Source organism: Coturnix japonica, unplaced genomic scaffold (genome assembly GCF_054131305.1).
Source record: "Coturnix japonica strain WE unplaced genomic scaffold, WE-NBRP24 Scf097, whole genome shotgun sequence".
Lineage (NCBI taxonomy): Eukaryota > Metazoa > Chordata > Aves > Galliformes > Phasianidae > Coturnix > Coturnix japonica.
Window position 1 is genome coordinate 134654 of NW_028189000.1, and position 18435 is coordinate 153088.

Here is an 18435-nt window from a genome sequence, read left to right on the forward strand (position 1 = left end):
AAAACAGCCCCAAATCAACCCAAAGTGACCCCAAAACAGCCCCAAATCAACCCAAAATGACCCCAAAACAGCCTCAAATCAACCCCAAATGACCCCAAAACAGCCCCAAATCAACCCAAAATGACCCCAAAACAGCCCCAAATCAACCCCAAATGACCCCAAAACAGCCCCAAATCACCCCCAAATCACCACTATCACCCCCAAATGGACCCCAAATGGCCCCAAATTACCCCAAAATGGCCCCAAATTACCCCCCAAATTAACACTATCACCCCAAAATGGCCCCAAAATGACTCCAAATCAACCCAAAAAATCACCCCCAAACAGCACCAAATCCCCCCAAAAAACCCCAAATCCCCCCTCAAACCCTCTTAAAAACCCAAATCCCCCCCAAAACCCCATTTACCCCCCAAAAAACCCCAAATCTCCCCATCCCTCCCACAACCCTCTCAAAAACCCCAAATACCCCCCAAAAAACCCCCATAAAACCACCAAATCCCCCCATAAAAAACCCCAAATACCCCCATAAAACCCCATAAAACCCCCAAATCCCCCCCAAAAAAACACCAAAACTCCAAATCCCCCCAAAAAAACACCAAAACCCCCTCATAAAAACCCCAAACCCCCCAAAAAACCCCAAGTCCCCCCATAAAAACCCCAAATCCCCCCATAAAACCCCCATAAAACCACCAAATCCCCCATAAAAACCCCAAATCCCCCCAAAAAACCCCAAATACCCCCAAAAACCCCCAATCCCCCCAAAAACCCCCAAATCCCCCATAAGAAACCCCAAATCCCCCCCATTTCCCCCATATCACCCCCAAAAACCCCAAATACCCCCATAAAAAACCCCAAATCCGCCCCATATCCCCCCCATATCCCCATAAAAAAACCCCAAATCCCCCACAAAAAACCCCAAAACCCCCCAAAAAACCCCAAATCCCCCCGAAAACCACCAAATCCCCCCCAAAAAAACCCCAAAAACCTCCCAAAAAACCCCAAAACCCCCCAAAAAACCCGAAAACCCCCCAAAAAACTCCAAATCCCCCCATAAAAAACCCAAATCCCCCAAAAACCCCCATAAAACCCCAAAATCCCCCCCAATCCTCCCCATATCCCCTATACCCCCCCCCATATCCCCTATATCCCCCCAAAAACCCCAAATCCCCCTAATAAAAACCACCAAATCCCCCCATCAAAAACCCCCAACCCCCCCCAAAACCCCCATAAAACCACCAAATCCCCCCATAAAAACCCCAAAACCCTCCAAAAAAACCCCCAAATCTGCCCCAAAAACCCCAAAACCCCCCCAAAAAACCCCAAATCCCCCATAAAACCCCATAAAACCCCAAAATCCCCCCAATCCTCCACATATCCCCTATACCCCCCCCCATATCCCCTATATCCCCCCAAAATCCCCAAATCCCCCCTGAAAACCCCAAATCCCCCATAAAAAACCCCAAAACCCCCCCAAAAAAACCCAAATCCCCCATAAGAAACCCCAAATCCCCCCCATTTCCCCCATATCTCCCCCCATATCACCCCCAAAAACCCCAAATCCCCCCATAAAAACCCCAAATCCGCCCCATATCCCCTTAAATTGTTATGCCAATATCCCCATAAAAAACCCCAAATTCCCCCATAAAAACCCCAAAACCCCCCATAAAAACCCCAAATCCCCCCAAAAAACCCCAAATCCCCCCATAAAAACCCCCATAAAACCCCAAAATCCCCCCCAATCCTCCCCATATCCCCTATACCCCCCCCATATCCCCTATATCCCCCAAAAAACCCCAAAAACCCCCAAAAAACCCCAAATCCCCCCATAAAAACCCCAAAAAACCCCAAATCCCCCCAAAAACCCCAAAACCCCCCAAAAAACCCCAAATCCGCCCCATATCCCCCCATATCCCCATAAAAAAACCCAAATATCCCCCCCAAAAAACCCCAAATTCCCCCAAAAACCCCAAATCCCCCCATAAAAACCCCAAATCCCCCCATAAAAACCCAAAACCCCCCAAAAAACCCCAAATCCCCCCAAAAAACCCCAAATCCCCCAAAAAAACCCCAAATCCCCCCATAAAACCACCAAATCCCCCCATAAAAAACCCCAAATACCCCCATAAAAACCCCATAAAACCACCAAATCCCCCCCAAAAAACCCCAAATCCCCCCAAAAACCCCAAATCCCCCCAAAATAACCCCAAATCCCCCCATAAAAAACCCCAAATCACCCCCATTTCCCCCATATCTCCCCCAATCTTCCCCCATTTATTTCACCTCCCAAACCCCCCAAAACCCCCCATAAAAACCCCAAATCCCCCCATAAAACCCCAAAACCCCCCAAAAAACCCCAAATCCCCCCAAAAACCCCAAATGCTCCCCAAAAAACCCCAAATCCCCCATAAGAAACCCCAAATCCCCCCCATTTCCCCCATATCTCCCCCCATTTCACCTCCCAAACCCCCAAAGCCCCCCCAAAAACCCCAAAACCCCCCAAAATCCCCCCATAAAAACCCAAATCCCCCAAAAACCCCAAACCCCCAAAAAACCCCCCAAAAAACCCCAAATCCCCCCCATAAACCCCAAAACCCCCCAAAAAACCCCAAATCCCCCCCCAAAAAACCCCCATAAAACCCCAAAATCCCCCCCAATCCTCCCCATATCCCCTATACCCCCCCCCATATCCCCTATATCCCCCCAAAAACCCCAAATCCCCCCCATAAAACCCCAAATCCCCCCATAAAAAACCCCAAAACCCCCCCAAAAAACCCCAAATTCCCCCCAAAAACCCCAAAACCCCCCAAAAAAACCCCAAAACCCCCAAAAAACCATGAACCCCCCCCAAAAACCCCATAAAACCACCAAATCCCCCCCAAAAAACCCCAAATCCCCCCAAAATCCCCAAATCCCCCCTCAGACCTCCCAAAATGACCCCAAATGAACCCAAATCCCCTCAAAAACCCCAAATCCCCCCCATAAAACCCCAAAACCCCCCCAAAAAATCCCCAAATCCCCCATCAAAAACCCCCAACCCCCCCCCAAAACCCCCATAAAACCACCAAATCCCCCCAAAAAACCCCAAAAACCTCCCAAAAAACCCCAAATCCCCCCAATAAACCCCAAATCCCCCATAAAAAACCCCAAATCCCCCCCATTTCCCCCATATCTCCCCCATAACCCCCAAAAACCCCAAATCCCCCCATAAAAAACCCCAAATCCGCCCCATATCCCCCCCATTATCCCCATAAAAAAACCCAAATCCCCATAAAAAAACCCCAAATTCCCCCCCATAAAACCCCAAAACCCCCATCAAAAAACCCCAAATCCCCCCAAAAACCCCAAATCCCCCCAAAAACCCCAAAACCCCCCATAAAAACCCCAAATCCCCACATAAAAAACCCCAAAACCCCCCAAAAAACCCAAATCCCCCATAAAACCACCAAATCCCCCCAAAATAACCCCAAATCCCCCCATAAAAAACCCCAAATCACCCCCATTTCCCCCATATCTCCCCCAATCTCCCCCCATTTATTTCACCTCCCAAACCCCCAAAACCCCCCCATAAAAACCCCAACCCCCCCAAAAAACCCCCATAAAACCACCAAATCCCCCCCAAAAAACCCCAAAACCCCCCAAAAACCCCAAATCCCCCCACATAAAAACCCAAAAGCCCCCAAAAAACCCCCATAAAACCCCAAAATCCCCCCAATCCTCCCCATATCCCCTATACCCCCCCCCATATCCCCTATATCCCCCCAAAAACCCCAAATCCCCCCCAAAAACCCCAAAACCCCCCATAAAAAACCCCAAAACCCCCCAAAAAACCCCAAATCCCCCCAAAAAACCCCAACCCCCCCCCAAAAAACCCCAAATCCCCCCAAAAACCCCAAATTCCCCCCAAAAAACCCCAAATCCCCCCATAAAAAACCCCAAATCACCCCCATTTCCCCATATCTCCCCCCATATCACCCCCAAAAACCCCAAATCCCCCCATAAAAAACCCCAAATCCGCCCCATATCCCCCCCATATCCCCATAAAAAACCCCAAATCCCCCCCAAAAAACCCCAAATCCCCCCCAAAAAACCCCAAATCCCCCCATAAAAACCCCAAATCCCCCCCAAAAAAACCCCATAAAACCCCAAAATCCCCCCCAATCCTGCCCATATCCCCTATACCCCCCCCCATATCCCCTATATCCCCCCAAAAAACCCCAAATCCCCCCAAAAAACCCCAAATCCCCCCCAAAAAAACCCCAAATCCCCCCCATAAGAACCCAAAACCCCCCATAAAACCCCAAAACCCCCCCAAAAAACCCCAAATCCCCCCCATAAAACCCCAAAACCCCCCATAAAACCCCAAATTCCCCCCAAAAAACCCCAAATCCCCCCCAAAAAACCCCAAATCCCCCCAAAAACCCCAAATCCCCCCAAAAAAACCCCAAATCCCCCCAAAAAAACCCCAAATTCCCCCCCAAAAACCCCACATCCTCCCATAAAAAACCCCAACCCCCCCCCATTTCCCCCAAATCCCCCCCATTTCCCCCATATCTCCCCCCATATCACCCCCAAAAACCCCAAATCCCCCCATAAAAAACCCCAAATCCGCCCCATATCCCCCCCATATCCCCATAAAAAAACCCCAAGTCCCCCCCAAAAAACCCCAAAACCCCCCAAAAAACCCCAAATCCCCCCCAAAAAACCCCAAATCCCCCCCATAAAACCCCAAATCCCCACAAAAAAACCCCAAATCCCCCCATAAAAACCCCAAACCCCCCCCAAAAAAACCCAAAACCCCCCCAAAAACCCCAAATCCCCCCAAAAAACCCCAAATCCGCCCCATTTCCCCCCTGTTCCCATACCCAACATGCGGAAGATGAAATGCAGCTGCTCCTCCGTCGTGGCTCCGGGGAACAACGGCCGCCCCGTCACCATCTCCGAGAAGATGCAGCCCACGCCCCTGTGTGACACGAGCCTCGTGCAAGGCCCTCGTGCAAGGGGGGCACACGACCCCCCCCAGGCTCTATAAGGGACCCCAGACCCAAAAGATCCCCCCCAGACCCCATAAAGCCCCCCCAGACCCCATAGAACCCAATACAGACCCCATAGGACACATCTCAGTCTGTACTTGTGCAACGTCCTCGTGCAAGGCCCTCGTGCAAGGGGGGCACACGACCCCCCCCAAGGCCCTATAAGGGACCCCAGACCCAAAAGATCCCCCCCAGACCCCACAGATCCAATGCAGACCCCATAAGTCATTACTACTGTGTCCTCGTGCAAGGCCCTCGTGCAAGGGGGGCACACGACCCCCCCCAGGCCCTATAAGGGACCCCAGACCCTAAAGATCCCCCCCAGACCCCACAGATCCAATGCAGACCCCATAGAACCCAATACAGACCCCATAGGACACATCTCAGTCTGTACTTGTGCAACGTCCTCGTGCAAGGCCCTCGTGCAAGGGGGGAACACGACCCCCCCCAGGCCCTATAAGGGACCCCAGACCCTAAAGATCCCCCCCAGACCCCACAGATCCCCCTCCAGACCCCATAGAACCCAATACAGAACCCATAAGTCATTACTAATGTGTCCTCGTGCAAGGCCCTCGTGCAAGGGGGGCACACGACCCCCCCCCAGGCTCTATAAGGGACCCCAGACCCAAAAGATCCCCCCCAGACCCCACAGATCTAATGCAGACCCCATAGAACCCAATACAGACCCCATAGGACACATCTCAGTCTATCCTTGTGCAAGGTTCTGGGTCCTCGTGCAAGGCCCTCGTGCAAGGGGGGCACACGACCCCCCCCAGGCCCTATAAGGGACCCCAGACCCAAAAGATCCCCCCCAGACCCCACAGATCCAATGCAGACCCCATAGAACCCAATACAGATTCTATAAGCCACCACTACCGTGTCCTCGTGCAAGGCCCTCGTGCAAGGGGGGCACACGACCCCCCCCAGGCCCTATATGGGACCCCAGACCCAATAGATCCCCCCCAGACCCCATAGAACCCAATACAGACCCCATAGGACACATCTCAGTCTGTACTTGTGCAATGTCCTCGTGCAAGGCCCTCGTGCAAGGGGGGCACACGACCCCCCCCCCAGCCCCTATAAGGGACCCCAGACCCAAAAGATCCCCCCCAGACCCCACAGATCCAATGCGGACCCCATAGAACCCAATACAGATTCTATAAGCCACCACTACCGTGTCCTCGTGCAAGGCCCTCGTGCAAGGCCCTCGTGCAAGGGGGGCACACGACCCCCCCCAGGCTCTATAAGGGACCCCAGACCCAAAAGATCCCCCCCAGACCCCACTAATTCTCCTTCCAGACCCCATAAAACCCAATTCAGACCCTATAAGTCACCACTAATGTGTCCTCGTGCAAGGCCCTCGTGCAAGGGGGGCACATGACCCCCCTCAGGCCCTATAAGGGACCCCAGACCCAAAAGATCCCCCCCAGACCCCACAGATCCAATGTGGACCCCATAGAACCCAATGCAGACCCCATAGGACACATCTCAGTCTGTACTTGTGCAACGTCCTCGTGCAAGGCCCTCGTGCAAGGGGGGCACACGACCCCCCCCAGGCTCTATAAGGGACCCCAGACCCAAAAGATCCCCCCCAAGACCCCACAGATCCAATACAGACCCCATAGGACACATCTCAGTCTGTACTTGTGCAATGTCCTCGTGCAAGGCCCTCGTGCAAGGGGGGCACACGACCCCCCCAGGCCCTATAAGGGACCCCAGACCCCACAAATCCCCTCCAGACCCCACAGATCCCCCTCCAGACTCCATAGAACCCAATTCAGACCCCATAAGTCACCACGACTGTGTCCTCGTGCAAGGCCCTCGTGCAAGGGGGGCACACGACCCCCCCCAGCCCCTATAAGGGACCCCAGACCCTAAAGATCCCCCCCAGACCCCACAGATCCAATGCGGACCCCATAGAACCCAATACAGACCCCATAGGACACATCTCAGTCTGTACTTGTGCAATGTCCTCGTGCAAGGCCCTCGTGCAAGGGGGGCACACGACCCCCCCCAGGCCCTATAAGGGACCCCAGACCCAAAAGATCCCCCCCAGACCCCACAGATCCAATGCAGACCCCATAGAACCCAATACAGATTCTATAAGCCACCACTACCGTGTCCTCGTGCAAGGCCCTCGTGCAAGGGGGGCACACGACCCCCCCCAGGCCCTATATGGGACCCCAGACCCAATAGATCCCCCCCAGACCCCATAGAACCCAATACAGACCCCATAGGACACATCTCAGTCTGTACTTGTGCAATGTCCTCGTGCAAGGCCCTCGTGCAAGGGGGGCACACGACCCCCCCCCCAGCCCCTATAAGGGACCCCAGACCCAAAAGATCCCCCCCAGACCCCACAGATCCAATGCGGACCCCATAGAACCCAATACAGATTCTATAAGCCACCACTACCGTGTCCTCGTGCAAGGCCCTCGTGCAAGGCCCTCGTGCAAGGGGGGCACACGACCCCCCCCAGGCTCTATAAGGGACCCCAGACCCAAAAGATCCCCCCCAGACCCCACTAATTCTCCTTCCAGACCCCATAAAACCCAATTCAGACCCTATAAGTCACCACTAATGTGTCCTCGTGCAAGGCCCTCGTGCAAGGGGGGCACATGACCCCCCTCAGGCCCTATAAGGGACCCCAGACCCAAAAGATCCCCCCCAGACCCCACAGATCCAATGTGGACCCCATAGAACCCAATGCAGACCCCATAGGACACATCTCAGTCTGTACTTGTGCAACGTCCTCGTGCAAGGCCCTCGTGCAAGGGGGGCACACGACCCCCCCCAGGCTCTATAAGGGACCCCAGACCCAAAAGATCCCCCCCAAGACCCCACAGATCCAATACAGACCCCATAGGACACATCTCAGTCTGTACTTGTGCAATGTCCTCGTGCAAGGCCCTCGTGCAAGGGGGGCACACGACCCCCCCAGGCCCTATAAGGGACCCCAGACCCCACAAATCCCCTCCAGACCCCACAGATCCCCCTCCAGACTCCATAGAACCCAATTCAGACCCCATAAGTCACCACGACTGTGTCCTCGTGCAAGGCCCTCGTGCAAGGGGGGCACACGACCCCCCCCAGCCCCTATAAGGGACCCCAGACCCTAAAGATCCCCCCCAGACCCCACAGATCCAATGCGGACCCCATAGAACCCAATACAGACCCCATAGGACACATCTCAGTCTGTACTTGTGCAATGTCCTCGTGCAAGGCCCTCGTGCAAGGGGGGCACACGACCCCCCCCAGGCCCTATAAGGGACCCCAGACCCAAAAGATCCCCCCCAGACCCCACTAATTCCCCTTCTAGACCCCATAGAACCCAATACAGACTCTATAAGTCATTACTAATGTGTCCTTGTGCAAGGCCCTCGTGCAAGGGGGGCACACGACCCCCCCCCCAGGCCCTATAAGGGACCCCAGACCCCATAAATCCCCCCAAGACCCCACAGATCCCCCTCCAGACCCCATAGAACCCAATTCAGACCCCATAAGTCACCACTACTGTGTCCTCGTGCAAGGCCCTCGTGCAAGGCCCTCGTGCAAGGGGGGCACACGACCCCCCCCAGGCTCTATAAGGGACCCCAGACCCAAAAGATCCCCCCCAGACCCCACAGATCCCCCTCCAGACCCCATAGAACCCAATACAGACCCCATAAGTCATTACTAATGTGTCCTCGTGCAAGGCCCTCGTGCAAGGGGGGCACACGACCCCCCCCAGGCCCTATAAGGGACCCCAGACCCCATAAATCCCCCCCAGACCCCACAGATCCAATGCAGACCCCATAGAACCCAATACAGACCACATAAGTCATTACTAATGTGTCCTCGTGCAAGGCCCTCGTGCAAGGGGGACACACGACCCCCCCCAGGCCCTATAAGGGACCCCAGACCCAATAGATCCCCCCCAGACCCCACAGATCCAATGCAGACCCCATAGGACACATCTCAGTCTGTACTTGTGCAACACAACCCTCGTGCATGGCCCTCGTGCAAGGGGGGCACACGACCCCCCGCAGGCTCTATAAGGGACCCCAGACCCCATAAATCCCCCCCAGACCCCACAGATCCTCCTCCATACCTCATAAATTAGGATCCCCTGACCCCATAACAGTGTGACACCCCCGCCCCCACTGTGAGACCCCTTGTGCAAATCCTCGTGCAAATCCTTGTGCAAGAGCCCCCCAACCCACTCTATGACACATACAGAGCCTGAAGTCCCCGTGCAACGCCCCCCAGTTTGACCCCAACCCCCAACCCCATAACAGGGTGACACCCCTGACCCCATTGTGAGACCCCTCGCGCAAACCCTCGTGCAAATCCTCGTGCAAGAACCCCCAAATCCACTATTGTAACCCTTTAACAGCAGGAAGTCTCCGTGCAACGACCCCCATGATAACCCCAGCCCCCAACCCCATAACAGGGTGACACCCCCGACCCCCTTGTGCAAATCCTCGTGCAAGAATCCCCCCAACCCCCTCTATGACACATACAGAGCCTGAAGTCCCCGTGCAACGCCCCCCAGTGTGACCCCAACCCCCAACCCCATAACAGGGTGACACCCCCGACCCCATTGTGAGACCCCTCGTGCAAACCCTCGTGCAAATCCTCGTGCAAGAACCCCCAAATCCACTATTGTAACCCTTTAGGAACTGGAAGTCACCGTGCAACATCCCCCAGTTTGACCCCAACCCCCGACCCCATAACAGGGTGACACCCTCGACCCCATTGTGAGACCCCTCGCGCAAACCCTCGTGCAAGAACCCCCAAATCCACTATTGTAACCCTTTAACAGCAGGAAGTCTCCGTGCAACGACCCCCATGATAACCCCAGCCCCCAACCCCATAACAGGGTGACACCCTCGACCCCATTGTGTGAATCCTCATGCAAATCCTAGTGCAAATCCTAGTGCAAATCCTTGTGCAAGAGCCCCCCAGTCCCCCTTTATGATACATACAGAGCCTGAGGTCTCCGTGCAATGACCCCCAAGGTAACCCCAACCCCCGACCCCATAACAGGGTGACACCCCCGACCCCATTGTGTGCCCACTCGTGCAAACCCTCGTGCAAATCCTCGTGCAAGAACCCCCAAATCCACTATTGTAACCCTTTAGGAACTGGAAGTCCCCGTGCAACGACCCCAAGACTGATCACAGCCCCCAACCCCATAACAAGGTGACACCCCACCCCCCCTCGTGCAAATCCTCGTGCAAGAACCCCCAAATCCACTTTTGTAACCCTTTAACATCAGGATGTCTCCGTGCAACGACCCCCATGATAACCCCAGCCCCCAACCCCATAACAGGGTGACACCCCTGACCCCATTGTGTGCCCACTTGTGCAAACCCTCGTGCAAATCCTTGTGCAAGAATCCCCCCAACCCCCTCTATAACACATACAGAGCCTGAAGTCCCCGTGCAACGCCCCCCAGTGTGACCCCAACCCCCAAACCCATAACAGGGTGACACCCTCGACCCCATTGTGTGAATCCTCGTGCAAATCCTCGTGCAAGAACCCCCAAATCCACTATTGTAACCCTTTAACATCAGGAAGTCTCCGTGCAACGACCCCCATGATAACCCCAACCCCCGACCCCATAACAGGGTGACACCCCCGACCCCCTTGTGCAAATCCTCGTGCAAATCCTCGTGCAAGAATCCCCCCAACCCCCTCTATCACACATACAGAGCCTGAGGTCTCTGTGCAACACCCCCCAAGGTAACCCCAACCCCCGACCCCATAACAGGGTGACACCCCCGACCCCATTGTGTGAATCCTCGTGCAAATCCTAGTGCAAATCCTCGTGCAAGAACCCCCAAATCCACTTTTGTAACCCTTTAACATCAGGAAGTCTCCGTGCAACGACCCCCATGATAACCCCAGCCCCCAACCCCATAACAGGGTGACACCCTCGACCCCATTGTGTGAATCCTCGTGCAAATCCTCGTGCAAGAGCCCCCAAATCCACTACTATAACCCTTTAGGAACTGGAAGCCCCCGTGCAACACCCCCCAGTGTGACCCCCACCCCCGACCCCATAACAGGGTGACACCCCTGACCCCATTGTGAGACCCCTCGTGCAAATCCTTGTGCAAGAGCCCCCAAGCTCCTCTATGACACATACAGAGCCTGAGGTCTCCGTGCAATGACCCCCAAGGTAACCCCAACCCCCGACCCCATAACAGGGTGACACCCCCAACACCCCTCGTGCAAACCCTCGTGCAAGAACCCCCAAATCCACTACTGTAACCCTTTAGGAACTGGAAGTCCCTGTGCAACACCCTCCAATGTGACCCCAACCCCCGACCCCATAACAGGGTGACACCCCCGACCCCCTCGTGCAAATCCTCGTGCAAGAACCCCCCAAATCCACTATTGTAACCCTTTAGGAACTGGAAGTCCCCGTGCAATGACCCCAAAACTGATCACAGCCCCCAACCCCATAACAGGGTGACACCCCCACCCCCCTTGTGCAAATCCTTGTGCAAATCCTCGTGCAAGACAGCTAAAAACACATCTCTGTGTCACACAGAGCCTGAGGTCTCCGTGCAACGCCCCCCAGTGTGACCCCAACCCCCGACCCCATAACAGGGTGACACCCCCAACCCCATTGTGAGACCCCTCGTGCAAATCCTTGTGCAAGAACCCCCAAATCCACTATTGTAACCCTTTAGGAACTGGAAGTCCCCGTGCAACATCCCCCAGTGTGACCCCAACCCCCGACCCCATAACAGGGTGACACCCCTGACCCCATTGTGTGAATCCTCGTGCAAATCCTTGTGCGAATCCTCGTGCAAGAACCCCCAAATCCACTATTGTAACCCTTTAACATCAGGAAGTCTCCGTGCAACGACCCCCATGATAACCCCAGCCCCCGTCCCCATAACAGGGTGACACCCTCGACCCCCTTGTGCAAATCCTCGTGCAAATCCTTGTGCAAGAGCCCCCCAATCCCCTCTATGACACATACAGAGCCTGAGGTCTCCGTGCAACGCCCACCAGTGTGACCCCAACCCCTGATCCCATAACAGGGTGACACCCCTGACCCCATTGTGTGAATCCTCGTGCAAATTCTCGTGCAAGAGCCCCCAAATCCACTATTGTTACCCTTTAGGAACTGGAAGTCCCTGTGCAACGCCCCCCAGTGTGACCCCCACCCCCGACCCCATAACAGGGTGACATCCCCGACCCCATTGTGTGCCCACTCGTGCAAACCCTCGTGCAAATCCTTGTGCAAGAATCCCCCCAACCCCCTCTATGACACATACAGAACCTGAGGTCCCCGTGCAACGCCCCCCAGTTTGACCCCAACCCCCGACCCCATAACAGGGTGACACCCCCGACCCCATTGTGAGACCCCTCGTTCAAACCCTCGTGCAAATCCTCGTGCAAGAACCCCCCCAAATCCACTATTGTAACCCTTTAGGAACTGGAAGTCCCCGTGCAGCGACCCCAAAACTGATCACAGCCCCCGACCCCATAACAGGGTGACACCCTCGACCCCATTGTGTGAATCCTCGTGCAAATCCTAGTGCAAATCCTAGTGCAAGAGCCCCCCAACCCCCTCTATGACACATACAGAGCCTGAAGTCCCCGTGCAACGCCCCCCAGTTTGACGCCAACCCTATAACAGGGTGACACCCCCGACCCCATTGTGTGCCCACTCGTGCAAACCCTCGTGCAAATCCTTGTGCAAGAGCCCCCAACCCCCTCTATCACACATACAGAGCCTGAGGTCTCCGTGCAATGACCCCCAAGGTAACCCCAACCCCCGACCCCATAACAGGGTGACACCCCCACCCCCCTCGTGCAAACCCTCGTGCAAACCCTCGTGCAAATCCTGGTGCACTGACCACATGTCGATCTGCGTGGAGTACTCGGTGGAGCCCAGCAGGATGTCGGGGGGCCGGTACCACAACGTCACCACCTCGTTGGAGAACGTCTTGGTGGGGATCGACTTGGCCCGAGCCAACCCTATAAACAACACCGAACCCTATAGGGCTATGGGGTCACATATAGGGTTATGGGGTCCCATATGGGATTATGGGGTCCCATATAGGGCTATGGGGTCCCATATAGGGTTATAGGGTCCCTTATAGGGCTATGGGGTCCCCTGTAGGGTTAGGGAGTCACCTATAGGGCTATAGGGTCCCATATAGGGTTATGGGGTCCCCTATAGGGCTATGGGGTGCCCTATAGGGCTATGGGGTGCCCTATAGGGCTATGGGGTCCCATATAGGGTTATAGGGTCCCTTATAGGGCTATGGTGTCCCCTGTAGGGTTAGGGAGTCCACTATAGGGCTATGGGGTCCCAAATAGGGTTATGGGGTCCCCTATAGGATTAGGGGGTCTCTGATGGGGTTATGGGGTCCCTAATGGGGTTATGGGGTCCCCTATAGGGCTATAGGGTCCCTTATAGGTCTATGGGGTCCCCTGTAGGGTTAGGGAGTCCCCTATAGGGCTATAAGGTCCCATATAGGGTTATGGGGTCCCCTATAGGGCTACTGGGTCCCATATAGGATTAAGGGGTCTCTGATGGTGTTATGGGGTCCCTAATGGGGTTATGGGGTCCCATACAGGGCTATGGGGTCCCATATAGGGTTATGGGGTCCCCTATAGGATTAAGAGGTCCCCTATAGGGTTATGGGGTCCCCTATGGAATTATGGGGTCCCCTATAGGATTAGGGAGTCTCTGATGGGGTTATGGGGTCCCTAATGGGGTTATGGGGTCCCTAATGGGGCTATGGGATCCCGTATACGGCTACGGGGTCCCCTGTAGGGTTAGGGAGTCCCCTATAGGGCTATAAGGTCCCATATAGGGTTATGGGGTCCCCTATAGGGCTATGGGGTCCCACATAGGGTTATGGGGTGCCCCTTAGGGTTATGGGGTCCCCTATGGGATTAGGGGGTCTCCTATAGGATTAGGGGGTCTCTGATGGGGTTATGGGGTCCCTAATGGGGTTATGGGGTCTCTGATGGGGTTATGGGGTCCCTAATGGGGTTATGGGGTCCCCTATAGGATTAGGGGGTTTCTGATGGGGTTACGAGGTCCCTAATGGGGTTATGGTGTCCCATACAGGGCTATGGGGTCCCATATAGGGTTATAGGGTCCCTTATAGGGCTATGGGGTCCCCTGTAGGGTTAGGGAGTCCCTTATAGGGCTATGGGGTCCCCTGTAGGGTTAGGGAGTCCCATATAGGGCTATGGGGTCCCCTATAGGGTTATGGGGTCCACTATAGGATTAGGGTGCCCCCTATAGGATTATGGGGTCCCTAATAGGATTATGGGGGCCCCTATAAGATTTTAGGGTCCCCTATAGGATTAAGAGGTCCCCTATAGGGCTATGGGGTCCCTAATAGGATTATGGGGGCCCCTATAAGATTTTAGGGTCCCCTATAGGATTAAGAGGTCCCCTATAGGGCTATGGGGTCCCTAATAGGATTATGGGGTCCCCTATAGGATTCTGGGGTCCCTATAGGCTTTAGGGGTCCCCTATGGAATTTTGGGATCCCTTGTAGGATTATGGGGCCCCCTATAGGATTCTGGGGTCCCTAATAGGATTTAGAGTCCCCTATAAGATTTTAGGGTCCCCTATAGGATTTAGGGCCTCATATAGGATTTAGGGTCCCATATAGGATTTAGGGTCCCCTATAGGATTTAAGGTCCCATATAGGACTTAGGGTCTCCTATAGGACTTAGGGTGTCCTATAGGATTTAAGGTCTCATATAGGATTTAGGGGTCCCCTATGGAATTTTGGGGTCCCTTATAGGATTCTGGGGCCCCCTATAGGATTCTGGGGTCCCCTATAGGATTCTGGGGTCCCCTATAGGGTTATGGGGTCCACTATAGGATTAGGGTGCCCCCTATAGGATTCTGGGGTCCCCTATAGGGTTCTGGGGTCCCTAATAGGACTCTGGGGTCCCTAATAGGATTCTGGGGTCCCCTATAGGGTTATGGGGTCCACTATAGGATTAGGGTGCCCCCTATAGGATTCTGGGGCCCCCTATAGGATTCTGGGGTCCCTAATAGGACTCTGGGGTCCCTAATAGGATTATGGGGGCCCTATAGGACTTAGGGTCCCCTATAGGCTTTAGGGTCCCCTATAGGCTTTAGTGTCCCCCCGTACCGAAGTCGGCCAGTTTGAGCTCCCCCCGTCGGCTCAGCAGGAGGTTTTGTGGTTTCAGGTCGCGGTGCAGCACTTTGTGACGGTGACAAAAGGCCAAACCCCGCAAAAGCTGGAACAGGAACAGCTGCCCCCCAACCGCCCCTTGCACGCCTTGCACGCCCCTTGCACACCCAGCCCCACACAACCCCATCCAAACCCCATAGAGACCCCATAACCCCATAGAGACCCCATAGAGGCCCCATAACCCCATAGAGACCCCCCTCGATAAAGAAGACCCACTTTGAGACCCCATAACTCGCAGCCTTGCACGCCCCTTGCACACTCAGCCCCACACAACCCCATCCAAACCCCATAGAGACCCCATAGCCCCATAAAGACCCCATAAAGACCCCATAACCCCATAGAGACCCCCCTCCATGAAGTCCCACTTTGAGACCCCGTAACTCGCAGCCTTGCACGCCCCTTGCACACTCAGCCCCCCACAACCTATACAGAACCCATAACCCCATAAAGACCCCACAATCCCATAAAGACCCCATAAAGACCCCATAACCCCATAGAGACCCCCCTCCATAAAGAAGACCCACTTTGAGACCCCATAACTCGCAGCCTTGCACGCCCCTTGCACACTCAGCCCCCCACAACCTATAGAGAACCCATAACCCCATAAAGACCCCACAATCCCATAAGGACCCCATAACCCCATGCAGACCCCCCCTCCATAAAGTCCCACTTTGAGACCCCATAACTCGCAGCCTTGCACGCCCCTTGCACACTCAGCCCCACACAACCCCATCCAAACCCCATAGAGGCCCCATAACCCCATAGAGACCCCATAACCCCATAGAGACCCCATAGAGACCCCATAACCCCATAGAGACCCCCCTCCATAAAGAAGACCCACTTTGAGGCCCCATAACTCGCAGCCTTACACGCCCCTTTCACACTCAGCCCCACACAACCCCATCCAAACCCCATCAAGGCCCCATAACCCCATAGAGACCCCATAGAGACCCCATAGAGACCCCATAACCCCATAGAGACCCCACAATCCCATAAAGACCCCATAACCCCATAGAGACCCTCCTCCATAAAGACCCACTTTGAGACCCCATAACTCGCAGCCTTGCACGCCCCTTGCACACTCAGCCCCACACAACCCCATCCAAACCCCATAGAGGCCCCATAACCCCATAGAGACCCCATGACCCCATAGAGACCCCATAACCCCATAGAGACCCCATAGAGACCCCATAACCCCATAGAGACCCCATAACCCCATAAAGACCCCATAAAGACCCCATAACCCCATAGAGACCCCCTCCATAAAGACCCACTTTGAGACCCCATAACTCTCAGCCTTGCACGCCCCTTGCACACTCAGCCCCACACAACCCCATCCAAACCCCATAGAGACCCCATAGCCCCATAGAGACCCCATAACCCCATAAAGACCCCATAGAGACCCCATTACCCCATAGAGACCCCCCTCCATAAAGAAGACCCACTTTGAGGCCCCATAACTCGCAGCCTTGCACGCCCCTTGCACACTCAGCCCCACACAACCCCATCCAAACCCCATAGAGACCCCATAACCCCATAGAGACCCCATAGAGACCCCATAACCCCATAGAGACCCCATAACCCCATAAAGACCCCATAAAGACCCCATAACCCCATAGAGACCCCCTCCATAAAGACCCACTTTGAGACCCCATAACTCTCAGCCTTGCACGCCCCTTGCACACTCAGCCCCACACAACCCCATCCAAACCCCATAGAGACCCCATAGCCCCATAGAGACCCCATAACCCCATAAAGACCCCATAGAGACCCCATTACCCCATAGAGACCCCCCTCCATAAAGAAGACCCACTTTGAGGCCCCATAACTCGCAGCCTTGCACGCCCCTTGCACACTCAGCCCCACACAATCCCATCCAAACCCCATAGAGACCCCATAACCCCATAGAGACCCCATAGAGACCCCATAACCACATAGAGACCCCACAATCCCATAAGGACCCCATAACCCCATAGAGACCCCCATCCATAAAGAAGACCCACTTTGAGTCCCCATAACTCGCAGCCTTGCACGCCCCTTGCACACTCAGCCCCACACAACCCCATCAAAACCCCATAGAGACCCCATAACTCTATAAAGACCCCATAACCCCATAGAGACCCCATAGAGACCCCATAACCCCATAGAGACCCCATTACCCCATAGAGACCCCCCTTGATAAAGAAGACCCACTTTGAGGCCCCATAACATGCAGCCTTGCACGCCCCTTGCACACTCAGCCCCACACAACCCCATCAAAACCCCATCGAGACCCCATAACCCCATAGAGACCCCATAGAGACCCCATAAAGACCCTATAACCCCATGCAGACCCCCATCCATAAAGAAGACCCATTTAAAGTCCTCATAACTTGCACGCCTTGCACGCCCCTTGCACACTCAGCCCCACACAACCCCATCCAAACCCCATAGAGACCCCATAACTCTATAAAGACCCCATAGAGACCCCATAACCCCATAGAGACCCCCCTCCATAAAGACCCACTTTGAGACCCCATAACTCGCAGCCTTGCACGCCCCTTGCACACTCAGCCCCCCACAACCCCATCAAAACCCCATAGAGACCCCATAACCCCATAGAGACCCCATAACCCCATGCAGACCCCAAACACCATCATCCCACTCACTCCCCAGTCCCCTTGCACACCCAACATCATTGCAGACCCCTTGCACACTCACCCTGTTGCACACCCACCCCCATTGCACACCCTTCTCCCACCTCCAGCCCCATTGCACGGCCCTAGCACACCCTTTGCACACCCCACACCCACCCTTGCACACTCACCCCCTTTAAACACCCCTCACCCACCCCCCCTCAGCCCCATTGCACACCCATTGCACACCCAGCCCCATAGAACACCCTTCTCCCACCCCCTCAGCCCCCTCCCCACCCCCTCTGCACACCCACCCCGACTGCACACCCATCACCCACACCCTCGGCCCCCTCCTGAGCCCCCTTGCACACCCACCCCCTTTGCACACCACTTACCCACCCCCTTGCACGCCCCTTGCACACCCATCCATTGCACAACCCTCTCACCCCCTCAGCCCCCTCCCAACCCCCTTTGCACATCCACCCCATTGCACACCTATCACCCACATCCTCTGCCCCCTCCCCAGCCCCTTGCACACCCCTCACACACCACACCCACCCTTGCACATCCAGCCCCTTTTCACACGTCCCC

The 18435-nt window shown here is 55.1% G+C and overlaps 1 protein-coding gene across 4 annotated transcripts in view; it reads right to left on the reverse strand.

The window, feature by feature from the left end:
• The window catches only part of CDK16 (cyclin dependent kinase 16), a 57418-nt gene that overhangs the window by 12607 nt on the left and 26376 nt on the right, over nt 1-18435 (reverse strand). For 2 of the 4 annotated variants that reach the window (XM_085534721.1, XM_085534720.1), the window contains exons 9-11: nt 15167-15275; nt 12893-13013; nt 4863-4960 (exon numbers count right to left, since the gene is read on the reverse strand). In XM_085534721.1, the coding sequence (XP_085390847.1) occupies nt 4863-4960; nt 12893-13013; nt 15167-15275 (328 nt within the window). Of the gene's footprint in view, nt 1-4862; nt 4961-12892; nt 13014-15166; nt 15291-18435 lie in introns of all 4 variants that reach the window. The other 2 variants (XM_085534719.1, XM_085534718.1) reach the window with 1 other exon arrangement.